The sequence below is a fragment of the Euleptes europaea genome, chromosome 1 (assembly GCF_029931775.1).
Source record: "Euleptes europaea isolate rEulEur1 chromosome 1, rEulEur1.hap1, whole genome shotgun sequence".
NCBI lineage: Eukaryota > Metazoa > Chordata > Lepidosauria > Squamata > Sphaerodactylidae > Euleptes > Euleptes europaea.
The window spans coordinates 96,854,409-96,876,273 of record NC_079312.1 but is presented as its reverse complement, the minus strand read 5'-3'; the positions used below and the strand labels follow the sequence as shown (position 1 = coordinate 96,876,273).

Below are 21,865 nucleotides of genomic sequence, written 5' to 3'. Positions count from 1 at the left end.
CATAAGCTTTTGTTTTTGCCTCAGGGCTGGCATATATCGTAAAATTTAGGACTGTTTGAATTACTTTTTGAAAACTGATTATTGGGTTTAAGAGGAGACTGGGGGGGTTACTGCATTATGTATTCCAGCGATGTATTAAGAGTTTGAAAATGTTATAAAAAATACTGTTCGCACTTTGTTTGGCCCCTTTAGCTGTGAAGACGTTTTCCAACCATTTATTTGCCATTGCATCCAAAAACCCTTTTAAAGCGATGTTTTTTATAATATTTTCAAACTCTTAATACATCGCTGGGAATACATAATGCGGTAACCCCCTAAGCCTCTCTGAAATAATATGTGTGTGTAAAAAGCCCTCTTGAGCCATGAAGTGATACATTTTTTGTACATGAATTTGTTCAAGCTCTTAAGGATTATTTTCATTTACACATTAGCCATTTTACTGTATTTTTTTAGGTACATTTTGTTAAGAGTATATTATGTTGTGATAGGCATAAGCAGGTGCCTTGTAATTTTAATTGCTCTGTGCCAAGTATTTTGATGGTGATGTGTCTTCTGTTATAGCAGGGCTAAAACCACTAGGGTTTTCAATACTTGCTGTATCAAAGGAAAAAGAATGATATTTTACAGAAGTAAACAGTTAACAAAAGCATTTTATTGAGAATAAGTATTTGACAATAATTCTTTAGCAAGCACACAGAAAATAATTGAAATTTTCTCTGTGACTTGGTTATGTAGAGATCTTTGTGTATTCTTTAGTGGTATAAATAATGACTATCACTTTATGCATGGTATCCACAAACAAACTTTGTTGTTATCATTTAACATTTAGTCTGGCTGCTTTTTTCAGCTTAAGGAGAATCTTTTCTTTTGTAGATTTATGGCTTATATTTAGATCACTAGGTCAAATAAACAGAGCTCTGTTGCATTGGGCTTATCTTGGCGCATTCAATAAAGGGAAATCTTCCATGTTCTTCAGACTCAGAGATCAGTAAGTGTAGGCATTTTGAGACAGTTGTTGCTGTAACTTTGGAGATGTTTACTGAAATATGTATTTAGAATAGAAATGTCATTTTTAGGGAACCTAGAAACATCAGAGCTGAGAGCATGCTACAAAGGATGGACACCAAGGAAGCTGTGTTGGGGACAGAAAGAAAGAAAAATGAGGTAGATCAAAAATAATGGCAGTTGTTGAATATGAGCATGTGGGTTCATAGGTTGGATGGTGGGACATAATGTGACTGTCATAATTGGTACCAAGAGAAGGCAGAGTTTAATGATTTTAATTATGGAGAATGCTTCTCAGTTATATTTTCTATCAACTTATTCTAAATATGCAGGTAACATGACCTTAAGAGAATGTTTGAATTGCTTGCATAAGTATTACCAGTGTAGTAGATGTCATCCAAGTTTTGATATAAAGGCACCAATGTTTTAAAGAAAGGGAAGGTAGGATTCTTAAGATGCTTTGCGTACTGTCAAGGGGGAAAATCTTTGTAGCTTACCTTCACGGTATCGCCTTTTGTGTAATCAAATTATTTTTGTTCATAGCAACATGAACCGTGAAGACCGGAATGCGCTGCGTATTAAAGAAAGAGAGAGGCGTAATCAAGAAATTCAACAGGGTGAAGAAGCCTTTCCACCTAACTCTCCTCTCTTTGCTGAACCATATAAAGTTGTAAGTGCATGTGGTTTTTCAAATGAGCTTTTATGTCAGATTCCAAAAAAGATGGTTTAAGGGTTTGTTTGCTTTAAATCTGACTAGTGGTTTGCACTTATGAAAATTTTCTGGAAAATGTTTTGCATGAGCCTTCCAAGCCCTGATATGAATTAGAGTCCTCTGATGTAACTCGTGTTCATAAGAAGCTTGAGAGTGAGAGGGGTTGTGATTTTGTGCCTTTGATGATAACCAAGTCAGAATGTTACATGGTTTGAAGTGTTTTTAACATAACTGGAGGTGAAAGATTTGCTAGAATTTTATGACTGTTCTGGGATTAAAACAGGTTTTGGATTCATCCAATCAACATTAAAAAAGAAAATATTGACGTTCTAATTTCTGTAAGTAGTACCCTAATATCCATATAATCTGCACGTGAAACCAGTTAGCTGCTAAGCAGTATATATGTGAAGTGTTAGTACAGAATAATAACTGAATAGAAATTTATTTGCAGAGATTATTGTTACACTGAGGTTTTGTTGCAAGAGAGTGATTCAGGATATAAACATTTCTGACTTCATGGAGATTATATGCCATGGAAATCAGAGAATTGTTAGGGCTTGATGTTCTGGTGTCTTGTTCCTTCTTGTTTATTGTGATCGATAATGCAGTCCTGCATTATTTTTATAGCTAAATAACATCGGTCAGAGCAATCATGAATGGGGAGGGTAGTTAGGGGACCCTGGGGATGGCACAGCCGTGCCGCCTCCTGAGAGGCTTCCTGGCCTGAAATAAAAAAGAAAAACGACGATCCGCACAAAACCCTGTGAAACTCTTCCATTGAGTTTCACTGGGCTACGCCAGCTATTTTACAGGCACAAGTAGCCACCTGCAAAAAGTGGCATTCCCAGGCCAAAAGGGCTTTGGGAGCTGACTGATGTCAGCTCTGTCCCAGGAACATCCCCACCGATGCTGGCACGAGGTCTTGCGCTGGAAAAACGCTGCCGGGGAGGCTCACATGGTTGCAAGGCTCCCTGGAGCTGGCGTAAGTGCGCCTGTGCTGGCGCCTGTCCCCACTTTGTCAGTGCAAGTGGCACTTATGCTGGCGTAGGGGTCAAGCCGGGTCCTGAGCAGTTCCGTCCCCCCCTTCAGGATTGCTCAATAATTGTAGTAGTTGTAACTAAAATTGAAACCAAAGTATAAGCAGTCAGGCAGAAACTGGGTTACGGAAAATGGTTGATTTGAAAAACTTGGACTTCGGGTTTTTTACAGTACAGACGTTTTGTTTATGAAGTTGCTGCAGATGTATCACTGAGTATCTCTGTTGTCAGATGGGTCAAAGGTAAGGGACTGAAGATTATGCAGCTTGGAACCACTTTGCCTGTTTATTTCACTTACGAAGCATTTTGAATGTTATAGACTCAGAGACTTAACTTGGGTTTATGGATCTGTTTTATATCTCACTCCTACCCCACTGACACCACAGATAGTCCCCCACCCTTTATACTTATTTTTTCTTTCATGTGTGCTTTATGGTACAGTGATTGGACAGCTATTGTTCTGAACTTTCTATTCTACAAAGCGTAAAACAATTACTTCGGGACATGCATTAATAGGCATGCTAACAAGTTATGTATGAGGGACAGCGGTTGTTTACATTGTACAGTGTACACCCTTTAAAAGGCTGTGTCAAGTGCCCTGGTATATGTCCAAACAGAGCTTGCAGAGCTTATTGATGGGTACCTGAACCATTTGGGCTGGCTTTTTATCTCTGTCCTGTGAGGGACCATGTTATTTCCAGTAAACGCATCACTGGAAAGAATAACTCATCAATTTTACTTTTCTTCTCTCAGCCTTTTGAAAATAATCAAAGGAGATGAAGGGGAATGTAGAAGCTAGACAAGGGGAAGTTTTAAAACATTTCAACCTCTTTTTCAGTCTTGTGGTTTGAAAACTGAAGCAGCGCAAGCTTGCAGAGTTAACAATGCATACAAGATGGAAAGATGTAGATGAAGTTTAGCGTCAGACTAAGAAGAGTGAAGTCAAAACTACCCACAAACAGCCAAATTAGTCAAGACCGCCTACATATGTATAACAGTTTCTTGGAATTTAAATAGTTTTCGAATAATAAACTTGTATGAGCATTAGGAAAGACCTACAATGTCAGGAATTGCTGTGTTTCTGTTCTTTGAAGGAAGATGATTTTTAAGTTTCATTTTAGCATTAGCCCTTGTTACATTAAGGCTTGAGTTCTTAAATGTGTGTTCTAAGGGAGAAATTGTCAAACTGTTGCATCTGATAAGCAGAACTTTGGAGTATTCTAAGTGAAAAAGAAATAGCGTGGCTGAAAGCAGTTTGTTTTTTTCATTTTAATCCCAGGACTCTGGGAATCTAGGTAAACATGACTTGGCTTAAAAAATCTCAACACAGGAAACCTGGGTGGCTGTGGAAATGCACGACTGTTACTATTATTCCATGTCCAAATTTGCATCCAAGGAGCACAGGGTAGTGTACATGATTATCCACTCCCCCCCTCCCCCCCCTCCGTCTAGCCTAATAACAGAAATGTGACTGGCTCAAGTCTGTGAGCTTCCTGGCTGAGTGGGGTTCTAAAACGTGGTATCCCTGGGCATATTACTGTAAACTGTCCCAGTGAGCCACATGTGTATTCAGACAGAGTGCCCTACAGTGTGGCAGACTGTCATTTGGCCTTTTTATTCAGTAAAGGCAGAGATGCAGTCTGGTTGCTGTTTTTCAAATAGAAAATTGCTGCTTACTTATACATTACTGAAATGATAAAACCAGGTTGTTTTTTTAATTGTTTCCTGAATATAAAATTCTGTTGCTATGTAAGATGTAGCCACTGTTTGTAGTTTTTAAAGTTCTGATAATCAGAAGAGAAGATTTTACTTCATCTAGTTTTGAGCATGTTAAAGGAAAGTAACTCTTAAGTGTACTGTGATTTGCAATTTAATAAGCAGCAAATTATTGCCAGAAAAAATGCCACCTTTAACCTTTTTAATCATGAGCCTAATTGAATATTTAGTGTGTACTCATAAGCAAATGCATGTTTTCATTATTACAGAAGATCCATACAATGAAGTATTATTGACATTAGTTTCAGCTGGACTCTGACAGATTCCGTGCCTACGATTTTTACTGTTAGAAGGCAAGGCATAGTAGCTTAACTTCAAATGAAAAATGGTTCTGTTTCTTTTTCTTTGATGCAAGGGAAAGGCAGATGTGATCTATTATGACAGATCTTTTAAGAGACCCAAGTCCCAGAATCTTTGTTGACTGCATAACAATTAATTTGTAACTCATCTTTAGTATTTGGCACAAGTTAATCAATGAAACTGTATAGCTTCATTTTCTTGAGATTTAATGGTGAAGTGAATTTTAATGAAACCATTGATTAAACATTGTATATCTCTGTTGTGGATAAGTGCAGTGGTTGCTGAATTAATTTAGGCAAAGCACAACTAAGCGTTAGAAAAAATATGTAAATAATTAGCATTCAGAAATTCATCTGCTTTAAAGCTGAATTGTATAGATTTATTAATGTATTTTGATGTACCTTTGCATTGTGGTTTTTATTACTTATACAGACCAGCAAAGAAGATAAATTGTCTAGCCGTATCCAAAGCATGCTTGGAAACTATGATGAAATGAAGGATTTTATAGGTGACCGCTCTCTCCAGAACCTTGTTGGGTTTCCCAAACCAACAGTACCATCAGCACCAGATGAAAAATCAACCCAAAATTTCTTTGGTGAAAAGAGACATAGTACTGGTTCTCACCAAAGCAGCAAATGGACGCCTGTAGGTCCCGCGCCTAGCACTTCTTCCCAGCCACAGAAGCGGTCTTCAGGTTTACAGAGTGGACATGGCAGCCAGCGCAACAGTGGCAGTAGCACTAGCAGTAGTGGACAGAGACATGACCGTGATTCATATGGCGGTAGTGGGAGCACCAGTAGCCGGAAAAAACCCCAGCATGGATCAGAACACTCAAAGTCTCGTTCTTCCAGCCCTGGAAAACCATCTACTGTTTCTTCTGTGAACCCCAGCCATTCCAGATCTCATGGAAATGATCACCACAGCAAGGAGCATCAGCGTTCTAAATCTCCACGAGACCCAGATGCCACCTGGGACTCGCCTTCCCGCGTACCTTCGTTTTCTAGTGGCCAGCATTCTAGCCAGTCTTTCCCTCCTTCACTTATGTCTAAGTCTAACACAATGTTGCAGAAGCCCACTGCCTATGTAAGGCCCATGGATGGTCAGGAGTCCATGGAACCAAAGCTTTCTTCTGAACACTACAGTAGCCAGACTCACAGCAACAATATGAACGAACTGAAGCCGAGTAGCAAAGCACATCTAACAAAACTGAAAATTCCCTCTCAGCCTCTTGATGTAAGTTGTCTTTTTTAATAGTTACATGCTCAGTGTACCCTGAAACTTGTTATTCCATGGATAAAATATGCTTGTGGTGGGGGGGGAATGACAGACAGGAGACTTCTGCTGAAATCACCTTCCAGTGATAGCATCTGTTGCTATGGGATAAATGCTCCAGTGTTTTAACTGTTTCCCATGTGCACTGTTTTTGGAGTTAAGATCTTCAAATCTGCCATGATTAATATTATTTTAACACCAAATGTTATCTAAGTGCTGATCAGACTTCACTAGCCGACACTTGTACAAAAATTACATATGCCTCTTTGACCCAAATGCTGTGCTTATTGAAAAGAAGTGTACACAAGTGAGATCTTGGGCCATGTATCTGTTTGCATCTGTGGTGTAGCTTCCTGCACTGAGCAAAAATGTAGTTAGAAAACCAATTATTATGTTTCGTTCTACTATCAGACCTGAAACATAGTAATTGGCAAGTTGAATGAAATCTCTTCATAGACTTCATGGCCCTTGACTCAGAAAGTGAAAAAAAGAATGGCTATAAAACTAATGGCCATAAAAATTTGATTCCATTACAGTATTTCAAGTATAGTTTAGGAAAGAGAAGCATAGAATATCATGTCTCGGTTTATACAAGGACAGCCAACAGATTCCATAATCTTAAAGAAAGAATTAATCTTTTAAAAATATTGTAAGTTCAGAATTTTAAAATGAGGTAGCTTGTTTCAAGTTGTATTTATAAGAAAACTAGGTACAGTTTGAATTTCAACCAATGGAGAGGGCATAGTTGAAAATATGCTGTGATATTTCATTATGACAGTTTTGGGATATGACAGCTGTAACTCTTTAAGGCTAGGATCCAGATCCATCACCCTGCACATGGGAAATGCTTCTGTTTGCTGTTCACTTCACCATGTGAGGAGTGAATGGCAAAAAGAAGCATTTTCCCTGTGTAGGAAGGTCTTGGGGAAAACACTGAGGACTACTGCTGCTAGAAGGTGGTTCTTTGCAATAGTACCATGGCCATTTGGCGCCTAACTTAAGTTTATCTGTGTTTCTAAGAGAGCAATCCTAACTAAGTAGGTCTACTCAGAATTATGCTCAGGTCAGTTCAGTGGAGTTTGCGTTATTCTGCTTCTTGTACCTTAATACAGTGTCTTTGGGGCACTTGCTTTAGATGGGAAATGCTGAATTTGAACCTCAGACCAACATGGCAGTGCAAATAAAACAGTTAATTCTGAACCTTGATTTATAGGCATCAGCATCTGGAGATATGAGCAGTGTGGATGAAATTCTAAAAGTAAGTTGTTGTTGTTTTCTGTCTCCCAGTAATTTCTCAGTATGTGTGCAGGATGGTGGCAATGTAGTTTATTCAAAACAATTTGACTACACGCTGTCAAATTCTTAACATTTTACAGATAGTAAAGAATATCATTGCAAAGTTTTATATTTATTAACGTAACCTGATGGCTTTTAGTTCTTCTGTTTTGCTTGCAAATTTAAAGCATTTCTAGTTTGCTGTTCATAAAACTTAGTATGCTGATAATTAGTTTTAATTATCTCAGCTAACAGTGATGGTGAGCAAGGTCAAAGTCAGCTTTCTTATTGAGTATATTCAAATATGAAGTCTGCCTGTTTAGTTTGTATTAACATGGATGTATAATCGTTTTGGGCTTTGTGTGACTATAGGAGATGACCCATATTTGGCCTCCTCCGCTGACAGCTATTCACACACCTTGCAAAACGGAACCTTCAAAATTTCCATTCCCAACCAAGGTGAGTAGACAGCACACACAATGTTATAACTGTAGCTGAAAGTTTAATGGTACTGCAATGGGGAAAACGCCTATAGTATACTACAACTTTCATAATACAATGTATTTCAGAAATTGTACTTTTGTGTGAGTGTATTGGCATTATCTTTTGTGTTTTTAAATTCCGTTCTGGCTTGCTTTTCTTGCTTTTTTTACATTAATCCTGTTTACCTTTATAATGAAATTGAATTCATGCCCTGCTCCTCGATGGCTGGGGGGGGGAAATTGTCTTAGAAAAATTCCCCTTCTGGGGGAAAAAATTGCTCTTAGAAAAATATGGAATTATTTATTGCATTCAAACATTAGGCCATAAATTGTTCAAGTTTTCTTCCTGTTAGGAAGCTCCAGCTATGCTGTTTCCGTACTTAGTACTTTGTGTTCTCTAAAACATCTTAAAATCTTGTGCAGCCAGTCCAGCAGTGAATGATCAAGAATTGCTTTGTGATATTTATAAACAGCAATTTAGAGTGAGCAGGTGCCTGAGTTGATTCTTATTTTCTTCTTGAGGTACACTCTGTCTACTGAGTAGCACAGGGATAGCTTACTGGATCTTCTTTGTAGGCTTGCTATGTATAGATGTTTAAAATTGCCGGTTTTTTTTTTGCCTGTCAAGTCACAGCTGACTTATGGCGACCCCCAGAGGGTTTTCAAGCCAAGAGACATTCAGAGGTGGTTTTCCATTGCTTGCCCCCGCGTCACGACCCTGGACTTCCTTGGTGGTCTCCCATCCAAATATTAAGCAGGGTTGGCCCTGCTTGGCTTCTGAGATCTGGTGAGATCAGGCTAGCCTAATCTGTCCAGGTCAGGGCATAATTGCTGAAGCATATCTGTAATGAGAACTCACATTAAAACAGCTTTGCATAGGACAATTCTAGTACTGTTTTCATTTAGTTCAGATTCTCATATCATTGTGGATGGATCCTTTTTCCGTTTACTAGTGGTTGGTTTGTGCAAAAGCAGTAATTTCGTTGATTCAATCCTTTTTGTTCTGTTTTTCCCCCCAAAAGAGTTTTGGATGGCTTACTGAGAGAGAACAAGATATTAATTTTGATATGAACATCCAAATTAGTATCATGGGATGCACTTATATAAGAGAGGGGGAGAATTTTTGTTGATTCCCTGACTCCTTGCTACCAGTCACTTGTTTGCCCTTCAGGTAGTTTTGGCCTGCTAATGGTAATGCCTTCTGTTAGTGAAAATTACTGTCTGGATCCAGCTGTTCTGGCTTATCCACAAGAGAACAAACTATAGCATTGCACTTTTCTTGGCCCGCTTTTGTATTACCTTGAGTGAAAATTTGTGTCAGTTTCATGAATATACTGTGTATGTTGTCCATTTGTCCCATCACCTGACAGTTTTCTTAATTTTAATAAAACTACATAAAGTACCAGTGGCAGTGAGTTTCACAAAATAATCGTACATGGCTACTAACTGCAGTGGTTCAGCTTTATTAACTCATTCTCCCCTGAGGCAAGGGCATCCTAAGAGTTGGGTTGTTTTCCCTCTCCATCCTGGTAGGCAGGACCAAAGACTTTGACTTCCTGTCTCCCTTGGCGGGAAAACAGCCTGCAGGAAGCCAGTCTTTGTCCTGCCTCCACGGGTAGAGCAGCAGCATTCGCACAGCTCTGTGCCTTGCAAATCGTTAGGTGTAGTTAGAGTTTTTTGTTCGTCTTCCTTACCCTGTTTGACTGTAAGTTATCTTATTGCTCCTTTTGTAGTCTTTCCTTCTGGTTCCCTTCCCTACCCTCCCAGTGTGTGAGCATTCCCTTCGGCTTAGAGCTGAGAGGAATTCAAAATGGCCGACGCCATTGTGATCAGGGAGGACGACCTCCTTTCGGAAAAAGACTTCCACAGTGGGCTGTTGCAATCCTCCCACAAGTCTACCGGCTCTCCCAACGGCTGTGATTGCGGACCATTAGGGACCATGCCGCAGCCTACGGAGCCGCCACTCGAGCCGCCCCCAAGTCAGCCGAAAATAAAAAGGCGCGAAAAGCCGCGCCGCTGCAGCAGGGCGGCAAGAGAAGGAAGCGAGGCGCCAAACCAAACGCTGGGCAGAAAGCCGGGCGGATCTCGCCCGCCTCTTCTCGCAGCCCCTCGAATCGGGTCTCCGGCGTGCAGGCGGCCTCGGAATCGGCAGCGGCGACTGGTAACACTGCGGTAGCGGGATTTCTTCCTCCGGGCGCTGGCACGCCCCCCCCCATCGGCGGCGGGCGGCCATTTTTTGTCATGGGAGAATGCCGACGATCTTATTAACTGTGCCCTTCAGCGCCAATGGTTAGCATTTCAAGCTTACCAAGCGCGTTTACCCCCTAACCCCTGGTGGGCTGCGGGACCTCCTCCCCCCTCCTCTCTAGCTAGATCTAATGTGGAGGAAACTTGTGACCCGAGTGTTTCAACGAAACCCAGTACATCCACATGGCCCACTAAGGCGGCCATGAAGGCTCCCATAGTTTGCACTGGGGAGGCTATAGCAAATACTTCCAAATCTACTTCTTCTTCCCTTGAGGATGAAGAAGAGGAGAAAGGGGAGGGGGAAGACAAAGAGGATGGCGAGTTTGACTCGGACGAAGAATCTCTCCAGACTACAGATCAGCATAATAGGCTGTTCTCAGGAGAAGATTACCAGGGATTATTGGCTAAAGCCATCCTGGCTCTGGACCTGAGCGAGGATGTGGATTCCACAGAGGGGCCCAAATCAAAGTGGAAGCAGGGGGTAAAGGAATGTTTCCCCAGACAGCAACCTCGTACTAATTCTGTCCCTTTCCCTGAATTTTTTGAGAGGGCAGTCAGAGAAGAATGGGAGAACCTTCTTCTAATAGGCAGGTTCCACTTAATATTAAAAAACTATACACACTGGCACCCCACGCCATGGATATGTTAAAAGTGCCAATAGTGGACACACCAGTACTGGATCTCCAATCTCCAGGTTTGGTCCCAGAGGATGGCGTGGGATCCCTAAGGGATCAATTGGATAGAAAGTCAGGTTTTTTAGCAAGGAAGGCACATGAGGCATCGGCATTAGCTATTCAGGCTAGTGCCACCACCTCCATTTTTGCCAGAGCATCGTATCTGGATAAAAAAGATTCTGCACCTGGTTCCTGAGGACAACCTAAGGGTAATTGGAGGTTTGGAGAGAGTTCTAAATGCTACCACGCTCATGGCTGATCCGTCGCTAGACACTATGTCCTTTGTGGCTAGGTCAATGTCCTCAGTCACTTCCCTTAGAAGGGCTCTGTGGCTGAGGGTTTGGCCGGCAGACTTCAAGGCCAAGACCACCTTGATGTCATACCCAGTGAAAGAAGGTCGCCTGTTTGGAGAGAAGCTGGATAGCATTCTCGTAGAATCTAAAGACAAAAAACAGGTTTTGCCTATGCAGCTTAAAAAGGATCATAGATCTCCATACCAGTCCTTTCGTCCCTCCAGGCCTTCACCCAGATTTAGAACTGACTTTAGGATAGGATCCTGGGGACCATCTAGAGGTTCCTGGGGTACTCGACCATTCAGGAGAGGAGGTAGATTTCAGAGATCACAAGGATCCCAGCCCAGACAGGATAGGGGGGACAAGTTTACCAAAACCAATCAACAGTGACGCCAATCATCCCCAGGTAGGGGGGAGACTCCAGCAGTTCGCCGCGAGGTGGACTCTGTCCAATCCGGACAAATGGGTCTCCAAAATCATAACTCAGGGCTACTTCCTGGAGTTTTCATCCCACCCCACAGATCGTTTCCTCAGATCTCCAATCCCAACCAGGAAAGGGAAACACAGCATTACACTGACAGCAATACAACACCTCCTCCAAATCAAGGCCATAGAACCGGTCCCGGTCCTCCAGAGGGGCCAGGGAGTATACTCAATATTTTTTACAGTCCCCAAGAAAAATGGGGACTGGCGGGCCATCCTCAACTTAAAGTAACAAGAGGATGGCCCACAAACATTTCCGCATGGAAACGGTCAAGTCCACCGTAGAGTCCCTTCTCCCTGGCACCTTCCTGACGGCCGTGGAGGCCTACCTCCATATACCGGTCCACCCTTCCCACAGATGCTTCCTCCGTTTTGCATACGGAAACAACCACTTTCAATTCAGGGCCCTCGCCTTTGGTCTTACTTGTGCCCCCAGGGTATTTACCAAGACCCTGATAACTGTCATAGCAGTCCTCAGACAGGAAGGAATCCAGGTACATCCGTACCTGGACGATATCCTGATCTGTGCCCCGACTCTGGATCTATCCAAAATTCACACTGCCAGAGTTATTCAGATTCTCCAAGAGCATGGCTACTTGATAAATTTCCACAAAAGTTCCCTGACCCCATCGCAATCCGCAGTCCACTTGGGAGTTCAGATCAACTCAGAAACCAACTCCATTTCGTTAACCAAAGAAAGGGTGGACAAGATAATTACTCACTCTCGATCCACAGCAAGACAGAGAACAACCAGACTGATGGCCTTAGCAAAACCCATGGGATTGATGGTATCATGCATCGCAGTAGTACCATGGGCCAGGTTCCACTCGCGGCCATTACAATGGCTGCTGAGTCCACATTAGTTAGACATTGCCAGAAAAAGGATCAAAACGATTCTCATTCCTTCACAGGTCAAACAGAGTCTTCGTTGCTGGTCCTCCCCATCGAACCTATACAAACCAACTCAATATATACACGAGGAGCCCCTGCAGATCTTTACAGATGCCAGTCTGACGGGCTGGGGAGCCACCCTCGGAGAGCATCTAGCCCAGGGGCAGTGGTCACCACTAGAATCGACACTTCACATCAATCTTCTGGAGCTCAGAGCGGTAAAGCTCGCCCTGCGGGAATTTGCTCCAAAAATCAGAAATCATCACATACTCATAAGAACGGACAATATTTCAACAAAAGCTTATGTGAACAAGCAGGGCGGCTCCAGGTCCTCCTCCCTTCACATGGAGGCAGCCAAAATCTTCTCATGGGCTCAGATAAACATTCCTTTGATCCGAGCAGAACATGTCAAGGGGACTCTCAATGTACAGGCCGATTGGCTAAGCCGCCAAACGGTCGACGAAGGAGAGTGGGAATTAGACCAGGACACCTTTCATCTAGTCTCAGAAAAAATTGGCACCCCTTCTGTCGACTTATTTGCTTCAGAACAAAATCACAAACTACCAAGGTATTACTCCAGATTCTTTCGCCCAAAGGCGGAAGGAACAGACGCTCTCCTGAGCCCATGGCCAAAAGGTCTCCTGTACGCCTTCTCCCCCATTCCCATTCTTCCCAAGGTACTGCGCAAAATTCAGCAGCAACAAGCCAACATTATCCTCATAGCTCCATATTGGCCACGACGGCCATGGTTCGCGAACCTCAAAAGAATCTGTCAGGAACCATGGCAAATACCACCGGAGAGAGCCATACTACACCAGGGGCCCCTGAACTACCCAGACCCTAAATGGTTATGTTTGACCACCTGGCACTTGAAAGGCGGTCGTTTTTAAATCAAGGCTATTCCATCGATGTGGTTAATACTATTTTAGAAGCCCGTAGACCCGTGTTGGCGAACCTATGGCACGCGTGCCACTTCCGGCACGCGTAGCCCTCTCTGCCGGCACGTGCGGATCCTCCAAGCCGCTGGCCTTTCCGGCTCTGCCCCTCCCCGGATGGGGGCGGCTGTAGCCCAGGGGTGGGGAACCTCCGACATCACTGGCGGTGGCCCCCGGACTCTCCCACAGAAGCCGCCGCCATTGCTGCCGCTGGAGGGAGTGTGCGCGGCCGGCCAGGCGGGTGGGAGAGTGGGGAACAGAAGCCGGGCGGCCACACTCGGCATGGCCGGCGGCTTCTCTGGCGCCCTCTGGGCCTGTGCGGGCGGAGGGGCGTGGCTGGCCGGTGGGCGCGAAGGAGGCGCCCTCTGCCCCACTTCGCTCGCCTCTCCCCGCATCCCCCCCTTGGGGCAGGCAGGCCGGGTGGGAGATCCCCTCCGGGCGGGGGGCTTAGGGGCCTGGGCAAGGCAGGCAGGCAGAGAGGGGCGCTGAGCTAGGCTGGGCTCCCTCCCTCCTTCCTTCCCTCTGCGCCAGACGGGCCTCCTTTCCGCCGGAGCTGCACTCTGAAAGGGGTGGGTGGAGGCGGTGGCGGCGAGGCCCAGCCTGGCGGGGGATCCTCCTCCTGCTGCTGCTCACCCCGGCCACGTGGGAGGCGGCCGGTGGGGCCCAGCCCCATGCACAGGCAAAGGGCGCGGTGGCAGGGCTGGTGGCTGGCGAGCCGCGGGGTGGGAAGTCAGGCGGAGGCTCTGGGGCGCCTCCGGGGCAGGACACCGAGCCTCCGCTGGAAGGGAAGGGTCTCCCGACGCCCGTGCGCTGCGGGCTGTTCTGCGCGCGCGCGCCCCTTCTCTGCTGCGGGCTGAGGGAGGAGGGGGGCGTGTGTGTGTGTGTGTGTGTGTGTGTGTGTGAGAGAGAGAGAGAGAGAGAGAGAAGCGGGAAGGCTTTCCTGTCTCTGGCCATTCATGCATGGGATGTTTGCCTTGGATTTGCCGCTCTGTAGATGCACATTTCCCCCCTCCAAATTCTCAAAACTCATCAGTAAGTCCCCATGCAGAGTTTTGAGACTCCGGATGGGGAAAATGTGCATCTGGAGAGTGGTAAATACAAGGCAAAATCTCCCATGCATAAATGGCCTCTTTCTTTCTCTGTTTCCCTCTGTCCTTTTCTTTCCCTACTTTTCTTTCTCGCTCCATTTCTTTCTCCCTTTCTCTCTTTTTCTTTCTTTCACTCCCTCCCTTCCTTCCCTTTCCCCCTCCTTTCCCTTCTTTCCTTCCTTCTTTCCCTCCAGCGGCTTCTCCGGCACCCTCTGGGTCTGTGCGGGCGGAGGGGCGTGGAGTCCTATTCCACCTTTGAAGTGCCCACAAGCCATCCTCCAAACACCTTTCCATTTGTCTTGATATGTAGAGAGAAAACACTAGTTGCCAATCTCCAGGTGCTAGCTGGAGATCTCCTGCTATTACAAGTGATCTCCAACCAATAGCGATCAGTTCCCCTGGAAAAAATTGCCACTTTGGCAATTGGACTCTATGGCACTGAAGTCCTTCCCTAAACCCCGCCCTCCTCAGGCACCACCCCAAAAACCTCCCACTCATGGCGAAGAGTAACTTGGCAACCCTAGCCTCTCCCTCTGGGCCCCCTCTGGAGGTGGTATTCAAGTTAAATTGCCGCATTGGCACTCGGCGATAAATAAGTGGGTTTTCAGTTGCAGTTTGGGCACTCGGTCTCTAAAAGGTTCGCCATCACTGCCGTAGACCTTCCACTAGACGCATGTATAATTCGTCATGGAAACCATTTGTTAGATGGGTTAGGCGAAAGAAGGTCAACCCACTCTCACCGTCCATATCTGAGATTTTGGATTTCTTACAAGAGGGAAAAAGTCAAAAAGGGCAAGAGTCCAGTAGCACCTTAAAGACTAACAAAAATATTTTCTGGTAGGATATGAGCTTTCGTGAGCCACAGCTCAGTGAGCTGTGGCTCACGAAAGCTTATACCCTACCAGAAAATATTTTTGTTAGTCTTTAAGGTGCTACTGGACTCTTGCCCTTTTTGACTACTGCAAACAGACTAACACGGCTACCCACTGTGAATTACAAGAGGGAGTACGCCTTAAGCTCTCGGCCTTGACCCTAAGGAGACAGGTAAACCGCACTGGCTACGGTGTTACCCTTTTTGGACGGGCTCCCTATAACAAAACATAGACACATCACGGCCTTTTTAAAGGGAGTATTGCAAACTCATCCACCAGTCGTTCACAGATTTCCATCCTGGAATCTCAATCTCGTCTTGAAAGCTTTAACGGGTTCACCCTTCGAACCACTTAGGACAGTTTCTCTGAAATATCTCCGCATGAAGGTATTGTTCCTAACCGCTATCACGTCGGCTAGACGGGTTTTGGAACTCAGAGCTCTCTCAATCAGGAAGGGCCTCTGCGTGTTCCATAAAGATAAGGTGGTCTTAACACCAGACCCAACTTTCCAGCCTAAGATTAATTCCCGTTTCCATAGGGCCCAGGAAATAAATCTTCCTTCTTTCTGTCCCAGACCGTCAGGTACCAGAGAAAAATCGTGGCATTCTCTGGACCTGCGGAGAGCTATCCGTATATTCATCGACCGTACAAAAGATTTTAGACAAACCAACTTTATGTTCATAGGAATATCAAACCCTTCTAAAGGTAAAAGAATGTCAGCAGCGGCCATTAGTTATACCCTCAGACAGTGTATTTTAGAGGCGTATAAGTCGACGGGTACCCCAGCGCCAGGGGGAATCACAGCACATTCACTCCGTAGCATGGCAACGACAGCAGCCTTTGATAAGCAGGCCCCTATAGAAGAGATATGTCGGGCTGCTACGTGGTCATCGGTGTCAACCTTTGTTAAACACTATAAAATTAACGTGTGGTCCTCAGCACAGGCGCCCTTCGGCCGTAGAGTGCTACAAAATGTAGTAGAATAATAAGTAACCCACCCACAAGGGAGCTCTATAAAGTCCCACCTCTTAGGATGCCCTTGCCTCAGGGGAGAATGGAGCCTTGGACACTTATCGTAGAGGCTCATTCTCTTCTGAGGCGAAGGGCATCCTGCCCACCCTAAACTAGATTTCGACGTTCAGTTACAGTTACCAGTTTATTAGATTACACTAACAGAAGTTCTAAGTTGCATTATCAAGGTACTTCCGTTATCTTTCATCAGTATATCAGTTAGTACTTTGTTCTCGTGAGTCTGTTTCTAGTACTGTTTATGTAGCTAGGCTAGACGATAACTGGCTTCCTGCAGGCTGTTTTCCCGCCAAGGGAGACAGGAAGTCAAAGTCTTTGGTCCTGCCTACCCGGATGGAGAGGGAAAACAACCCAACTCTTAGGATGCCCTTCGCCTCAGAAGAGAATGAGCCTCTACGGTAAGTGTCCAAGGCTCCATTTTGTGTTATTCCTTTAACCCCATCTTGATAAGTGCATAGGAAAGTTCTGTGTTCATAATTCTACATAATTAAGCATGAGTTGAATATTTACTCAGACTGTTGGCTGGTTCAGGCTTGTCAGTAGCTGCTTACTTGTGGTGAGTAAGAATTGCCTCCAGGCTGGGAAGCATAGTAACTTTCTGGACATAATTGCAAAGAGACTCTACTTTGGTTCATATTGTTTACAGTAAATTAAATATTTAAGGAACATTCCATACATAGTAACATATGTTAGACTGTTTATGGTTTTCACTCTGTCACAATAAACCTTTTCTCTCAACACTAGCATTTTTTCTCTTTCAGTTTTTGACAATGCCTCTTTTTCATTTTTCATAAGGTGACTGAACATATGTAACTGTATCTATTTGTGTATGAATGTGTGCTTAATCCTTTAGGAAGCCCAGTTCCATATGCCTCTTGATACGGAGTGATTAACAGTGATTTATTTCTGATATGTATACTCCGCTTCCTAGATATATGGTTTTGGGGGCAACTAATAAATAATCAATAAAACAATTCTTAAAATTATTTGGAACCAGGAAAGTGAAATGTGAAACAAGATCATAAGGGGGGCAGGATTAAAGTTTGCAGATCTTCTTGATTTTGGAATAGGTTCAGATAGTCTTGGATGACATTTCTAGCTACGGACTTCAATAAAATTAAATGATCAGAGGCAGCATGACTAAAGTTTTATTTCTTTCAATACTTTTTTTTTTTACCTTTAAGAGAAAAGTAACTTTTAGTGTTCTTCCAGGAAACTCAGCAGACTAATTTTGGCACCGGAGAACAAAGTAAGTTGTTTAATTATATTATTTTTATAATCTATTTCTGTTTTAGGATTTTCATTCAGAATATCTTTGTTATATGAGGTTTTATCCATTGAATAAATTTTTACTAGTGATATTCTTTCAAGCAGGCTGATCCTTGGCCAGTTAAAGACTCCAATCTGTGTTTTATGCAAACGGCTAAGAAATGACTTATTTGAGAGTAATTCTAAACTTTCTTAGTGGTTGCTGTCTATATCTTTGTTCGTTGTAGAAATATTTATTAGCTCTTTAACATACATTGAGAATGAAATAATATCTGTAGGGAAGGAGCAAAACAGCTTCACTAGTTATAGCTTATTTACGTTTCCATTTTTGGAACATTTTTCAGAGCAGGCACTGCTTTTGTCAAAAACCTGTATGTGTCTATGCCAGCTCTCATTCCTGTCTGTCCTCAGAATATTTCCCATCTTTATACAAAGACTGTTTTTGGTTCTTTTAAGTTGCATGAAAGTGACCACATTTAATTTATAGTGTCAGACCATGCCTTCTTTAATTTTTTTGGCATTTTTTGGGCCACTACGGCCCCACCGCCATTTAATTTTTTTAAAAAAGATTGGGGGGAAATCCCCTCTTCTCCTTCTCCCCATCACTTACCTGGTGGCAAGGGCAGCACTCTGCCACCGCTGCCTCTGTGCTCCACTTGGGGCTTGGAGGCAGCGGGCCACGCAGAGCTGCAAGTCGGGCTTGGCCCGGCCAGGCCCGGCATGCAGCTCTGCACAGCTGGCTGCCGCCTCTGGCCTCCACATAGATCTCAGAGGCAGTGTGCAGCTCTATGCCACCATCCACCCCCAGCCTCCACTGGGGGGCTCAGTGGTGGCCACTGCAGCAGCTTCAGTAAAGGTAAGTGAAGGGGGGTGTTAAATTCGGATGTTAAATTCGGGGTGTTAAATTCGGATGCGGGTCTAATGGGCCTGAGTTTTTTTGGGGAATCCAGATATTCCCGATATGGGAGTTCAGGAATATCCAGGTTTCCTGACAAATGTCAGGTCCATTAGACCCGAATCTGAATTTTACCACCACCTTTTGCACACCCCTAGAATTAATCTATTCTTTTAAAATTGACAAGACCATCACCGTTGCACCATTTTGCAGACTATGAATAGTGTAGGTTATTATGGTCTTCTTTCACCACTAGCTCTTCTATTGTCGTTAGAAAAACCTGATTAACCGTAAACTGGTTATTAAAGAGAAAAAATTGTAGTAGTAAATCTAGTGCATAATTAATTGGTGCATCAACAATGCTGAGTTATACTGCTTGGAGTGTTGAGTCAGGAGTACAAAAGGCTATTGCATGAGGACTCAAGTGCATTGACAGGACTATGTTAGACAACACCTGCTTGCACTGTATCTAACAGTGCAGTCTTTGTCCGAGCTGTCATTTTCTCCAGGTAATTTTTTTTATTCTGTATGTTGTATAATTAGACTTCAAGCAGTTATTTTCTTTTACTTTCAGAAAGATATAATCCTTCTTCAAAAACATCCAATAGCCATCAATCTAAATCGTAAGTGTTCCTTACAAAGGAATTTCAGTTTCTTTTGCAGTATTCCAAAGATAATGTGAAAGTGTGCATGATGGGAAGATGGTCCTTTTAGAGGTTCTAGAGTTCCACCTTCAGAGGTGTAACTGTTACAAAGAATTGTAAGTTGCTTAACATATCACTCGGTTTCTAATTCCCTCTTCTCAGTGCATGCTTATGGTAGAACTGTTATTCACTTTAATAACTGAGCCTGGAACCAGATACTGTTGCTGCTGCATTAGTTAATATGTAAGTCTGAGTTGGTCACATGAACAGTTTTTTAAGCTGATTCTCAAACCCAAATACAATTACTGTTCAAGGTTTTCCCGTTATCTGTGTATTTCCAGAATTGATTGATGGGGTTTTCTCCATTTGGGGGCCTGTTATTGACCTGATCTTCCCTTGTAGCTTTCTGCATCACTCCAGATATGTGACACACATGAACTGGGCTGTTAAAGGTCTCAGAGATGTTTGGAGTCTGGACCAGATGGATAGATTTTAATATTTGTCCATTACCTTAATGATGTTTTTGTCCTTTAATGTTGGGGTGATCATATCTCTTTTTAAATGCCTTTTGTGGGAAAGATTGGGTGAGTGTATTAGATTGGTGTAATCAGAAGCTGTTTTTAGTTCCAAAACTACCTGTCAAGTTGAACATTTTAAACCCTGTTTCTGTTTCTCCCCCCTTTACAGATGTGAATCAAACCAGACAGAGTAAGATTCTATGTTTGTTACAGTGTTGCCAAGTGTGGCTCTTAAATGCTTGTTAATACCTATATTCTATTTGGTTGCATTTATTGAATGAAATGTTTAATGGGTAGCAGTATAGTAAAGCAGGAAAGGAATTTGGGTATCACTGTCCTTTCAGTTCTATTTAACCTATTTCAATATAGCTTCTTAGACAAATGGTGAACCTAATAGTTCTCTGTCGTTAATTTGCAATACTGTAGCTCAGTTCAGAGATGCTACCAAAAAAAAAGCCTTGGGGATACATGGCTCATGCATCTCTGCCTCCTTCACATGGGACTATATAGTTAGGTATTTCCTGGTTCATAGCAAACTGTAGTTGGCAGGTCATGAATTGTTTTTGCCTTATAAACCAGGATTCCAAACTACGGTAGCCCTCTACACACAACCTCTCTGCACATTCAGTCAACTCATAGAGTGGGCACAACTCATGGGAGAGGCGGTCACTCTCGCCTCCAAGGGGAGTGTGGTCACGTGGTTTTAAATTTGGTTTTGCTGGTTTTAAATTGTTATAATTTTTATTATAATTTTTACGCTTCCTTGAACCGAGAGGGATGGCAGATATAAATATTTTAATAAATAAAATTACCAGCATGGGAGCGGGGCACCCATGCATGGAGAAAGTGTACAAGTGTATTCTCTCTCCTTGTGATGGCTTTTCAAACGTTTCTGATCACAGCAAGGGAGTGCATGCTGCAAATAGGTGCCACAAGCCTGCGATCACATAGGGGTGAGGCCGGCATACTTATACCCACTCCTTCTCTACGTGCATTGACTGGACACCCAAAACTGTTATGTGTATTGGTAGTAAATTCCCAGCTTGGAGTCTTGGTTTGTGAGACAAGCATAAACCACATTTTCCTAGTGTGGATGCAATGGCAAGCTGTAGCATGCTGCAAACCCAGAAGTATCTAAGGGAGGATTCTCCCTAGCTTGTTTATATAACAATAAATGATAAGCTTGTCATTTTCTGAAGGAGGAAGCCAGACTGTTTAATAGAGAAGCAGTTCCTATGAGTTCCGCAGCCATCTGGCTGTCACCTTGGGGGTCTGATGGACCAGCACTTGTTGCTTTGCCATTTATTCGGTGTTTTTACCATTCACTGATACTCTTCTGCCCCCTTCCTTTTCTGCGATCTTAAGTCATTTGTATTCTGTTTCAAGCAACCAGTCTTGATGCAGACCTGGCCTTATTAGTTTTGTCTTTGCCAATTCTACCTTTGGGAGAGTGCCTTTGCACTTTAGTGTTCATGCTTCCAGGTTAATGTTCATCTCTTGGAGCAGTGTGACCTTGGTGCAAGTGGGAGCTCTAGCCTTGGCAATATGGATTAGATTCTGCTTAATGCTCCCACCCCTCTTTCCAGTCCACACCATGTTGCTATTTTATCTGCTTCCAAGTTGCATGGGGAAACTTCCTAGTGCAATTGCGCAATCCAGAGATGCTACACTGATGAAATCTTTGTTGTGGTTTCTTGAACCAGTGTGTCACTGGCTCATGGCGTTACATAATACAACTCTGCTGTAGATCAGATTAATCTGAGATATTGCTGATTGTTTTGCAGTAGAGTCTTAAAATGAGTTACACTCTTTTAAAACCGTTGAAGTCAGTGGGCATAGCCAGGTGTAACTGCTTTAGGGTTGCCCTGTTTATGTCCTGGGTTTCTCTTGTAATGATGTAAACACTTCAGAACTTTTTGTGTGCTCTCATAAACATGGTATGAAAATTAGAGGAAAATTAATGGCATTGTCATGCACCAAGTTGATTTCTTAGAACATTATAGTAGCAAATAGCAGAAAATACTTTTTGAAAACCTTTCCCCCCTTTCCTCTTTCCTAGTGTGCTGATAAATGACCTAACAGTCACCAGTAGTGAAGACAGTGATGGTGAGCAGGTATGTGCTAGAAGTATTTTTGAGATCATAATAAAAACAGGCAGGGTTATTTTA

The 21,865-nt window shown here is 43.4% G+C and overlaps 1 protein-coding gene across 1 annotated transcript in view; it reads left to right on the top strand.

Moving 5' to 3' along the window:
• The first annotated feature begins 1,009 nt into the window (after window positions 1-1,009).
• Window positions 1,010-21,865, top strand: part of AFF4 (ALF transcription elongation factor 4) — a 47,200-nt gene continuing 26,344 nt past the window's right edge. Inside the window, exons 1-8 of the mRNA XM_056863846.1 lie at window positions 1,010-1,164; window positions 1,549-1,675; window positions 5,263-6,063; window positions 7,316-7,360; window positions 7,750-7,836; window positions 17,584-17,620; window positions 19,110-19,158; window positions 21,757-21,811. Of these exons, the coding sequence (XP_056719824.1) occupies window positions 1,064-1,164; window positions 1,549-1,675; window positions 5,263-6,063; window positions 7,316-7,360; window positions 7,750-7,836; window positions 17,584-17,620; window positions 19,110-19,158; window positions 21,757-21,811 (1,302 nt within the window). The 5' untranslated portion in view covers window positions 1,010-1,063. The remainder of the gene's footprint in view (window positions 1,165-1,548; window positions 1,676-5,262; window positions 6,064-7,315; window positions 7,361-7,749; window positions 7,837-17,583; window positions 17,621-19,109; window positions 19,159-21,756; window positions 21,812-21,865) is intronic.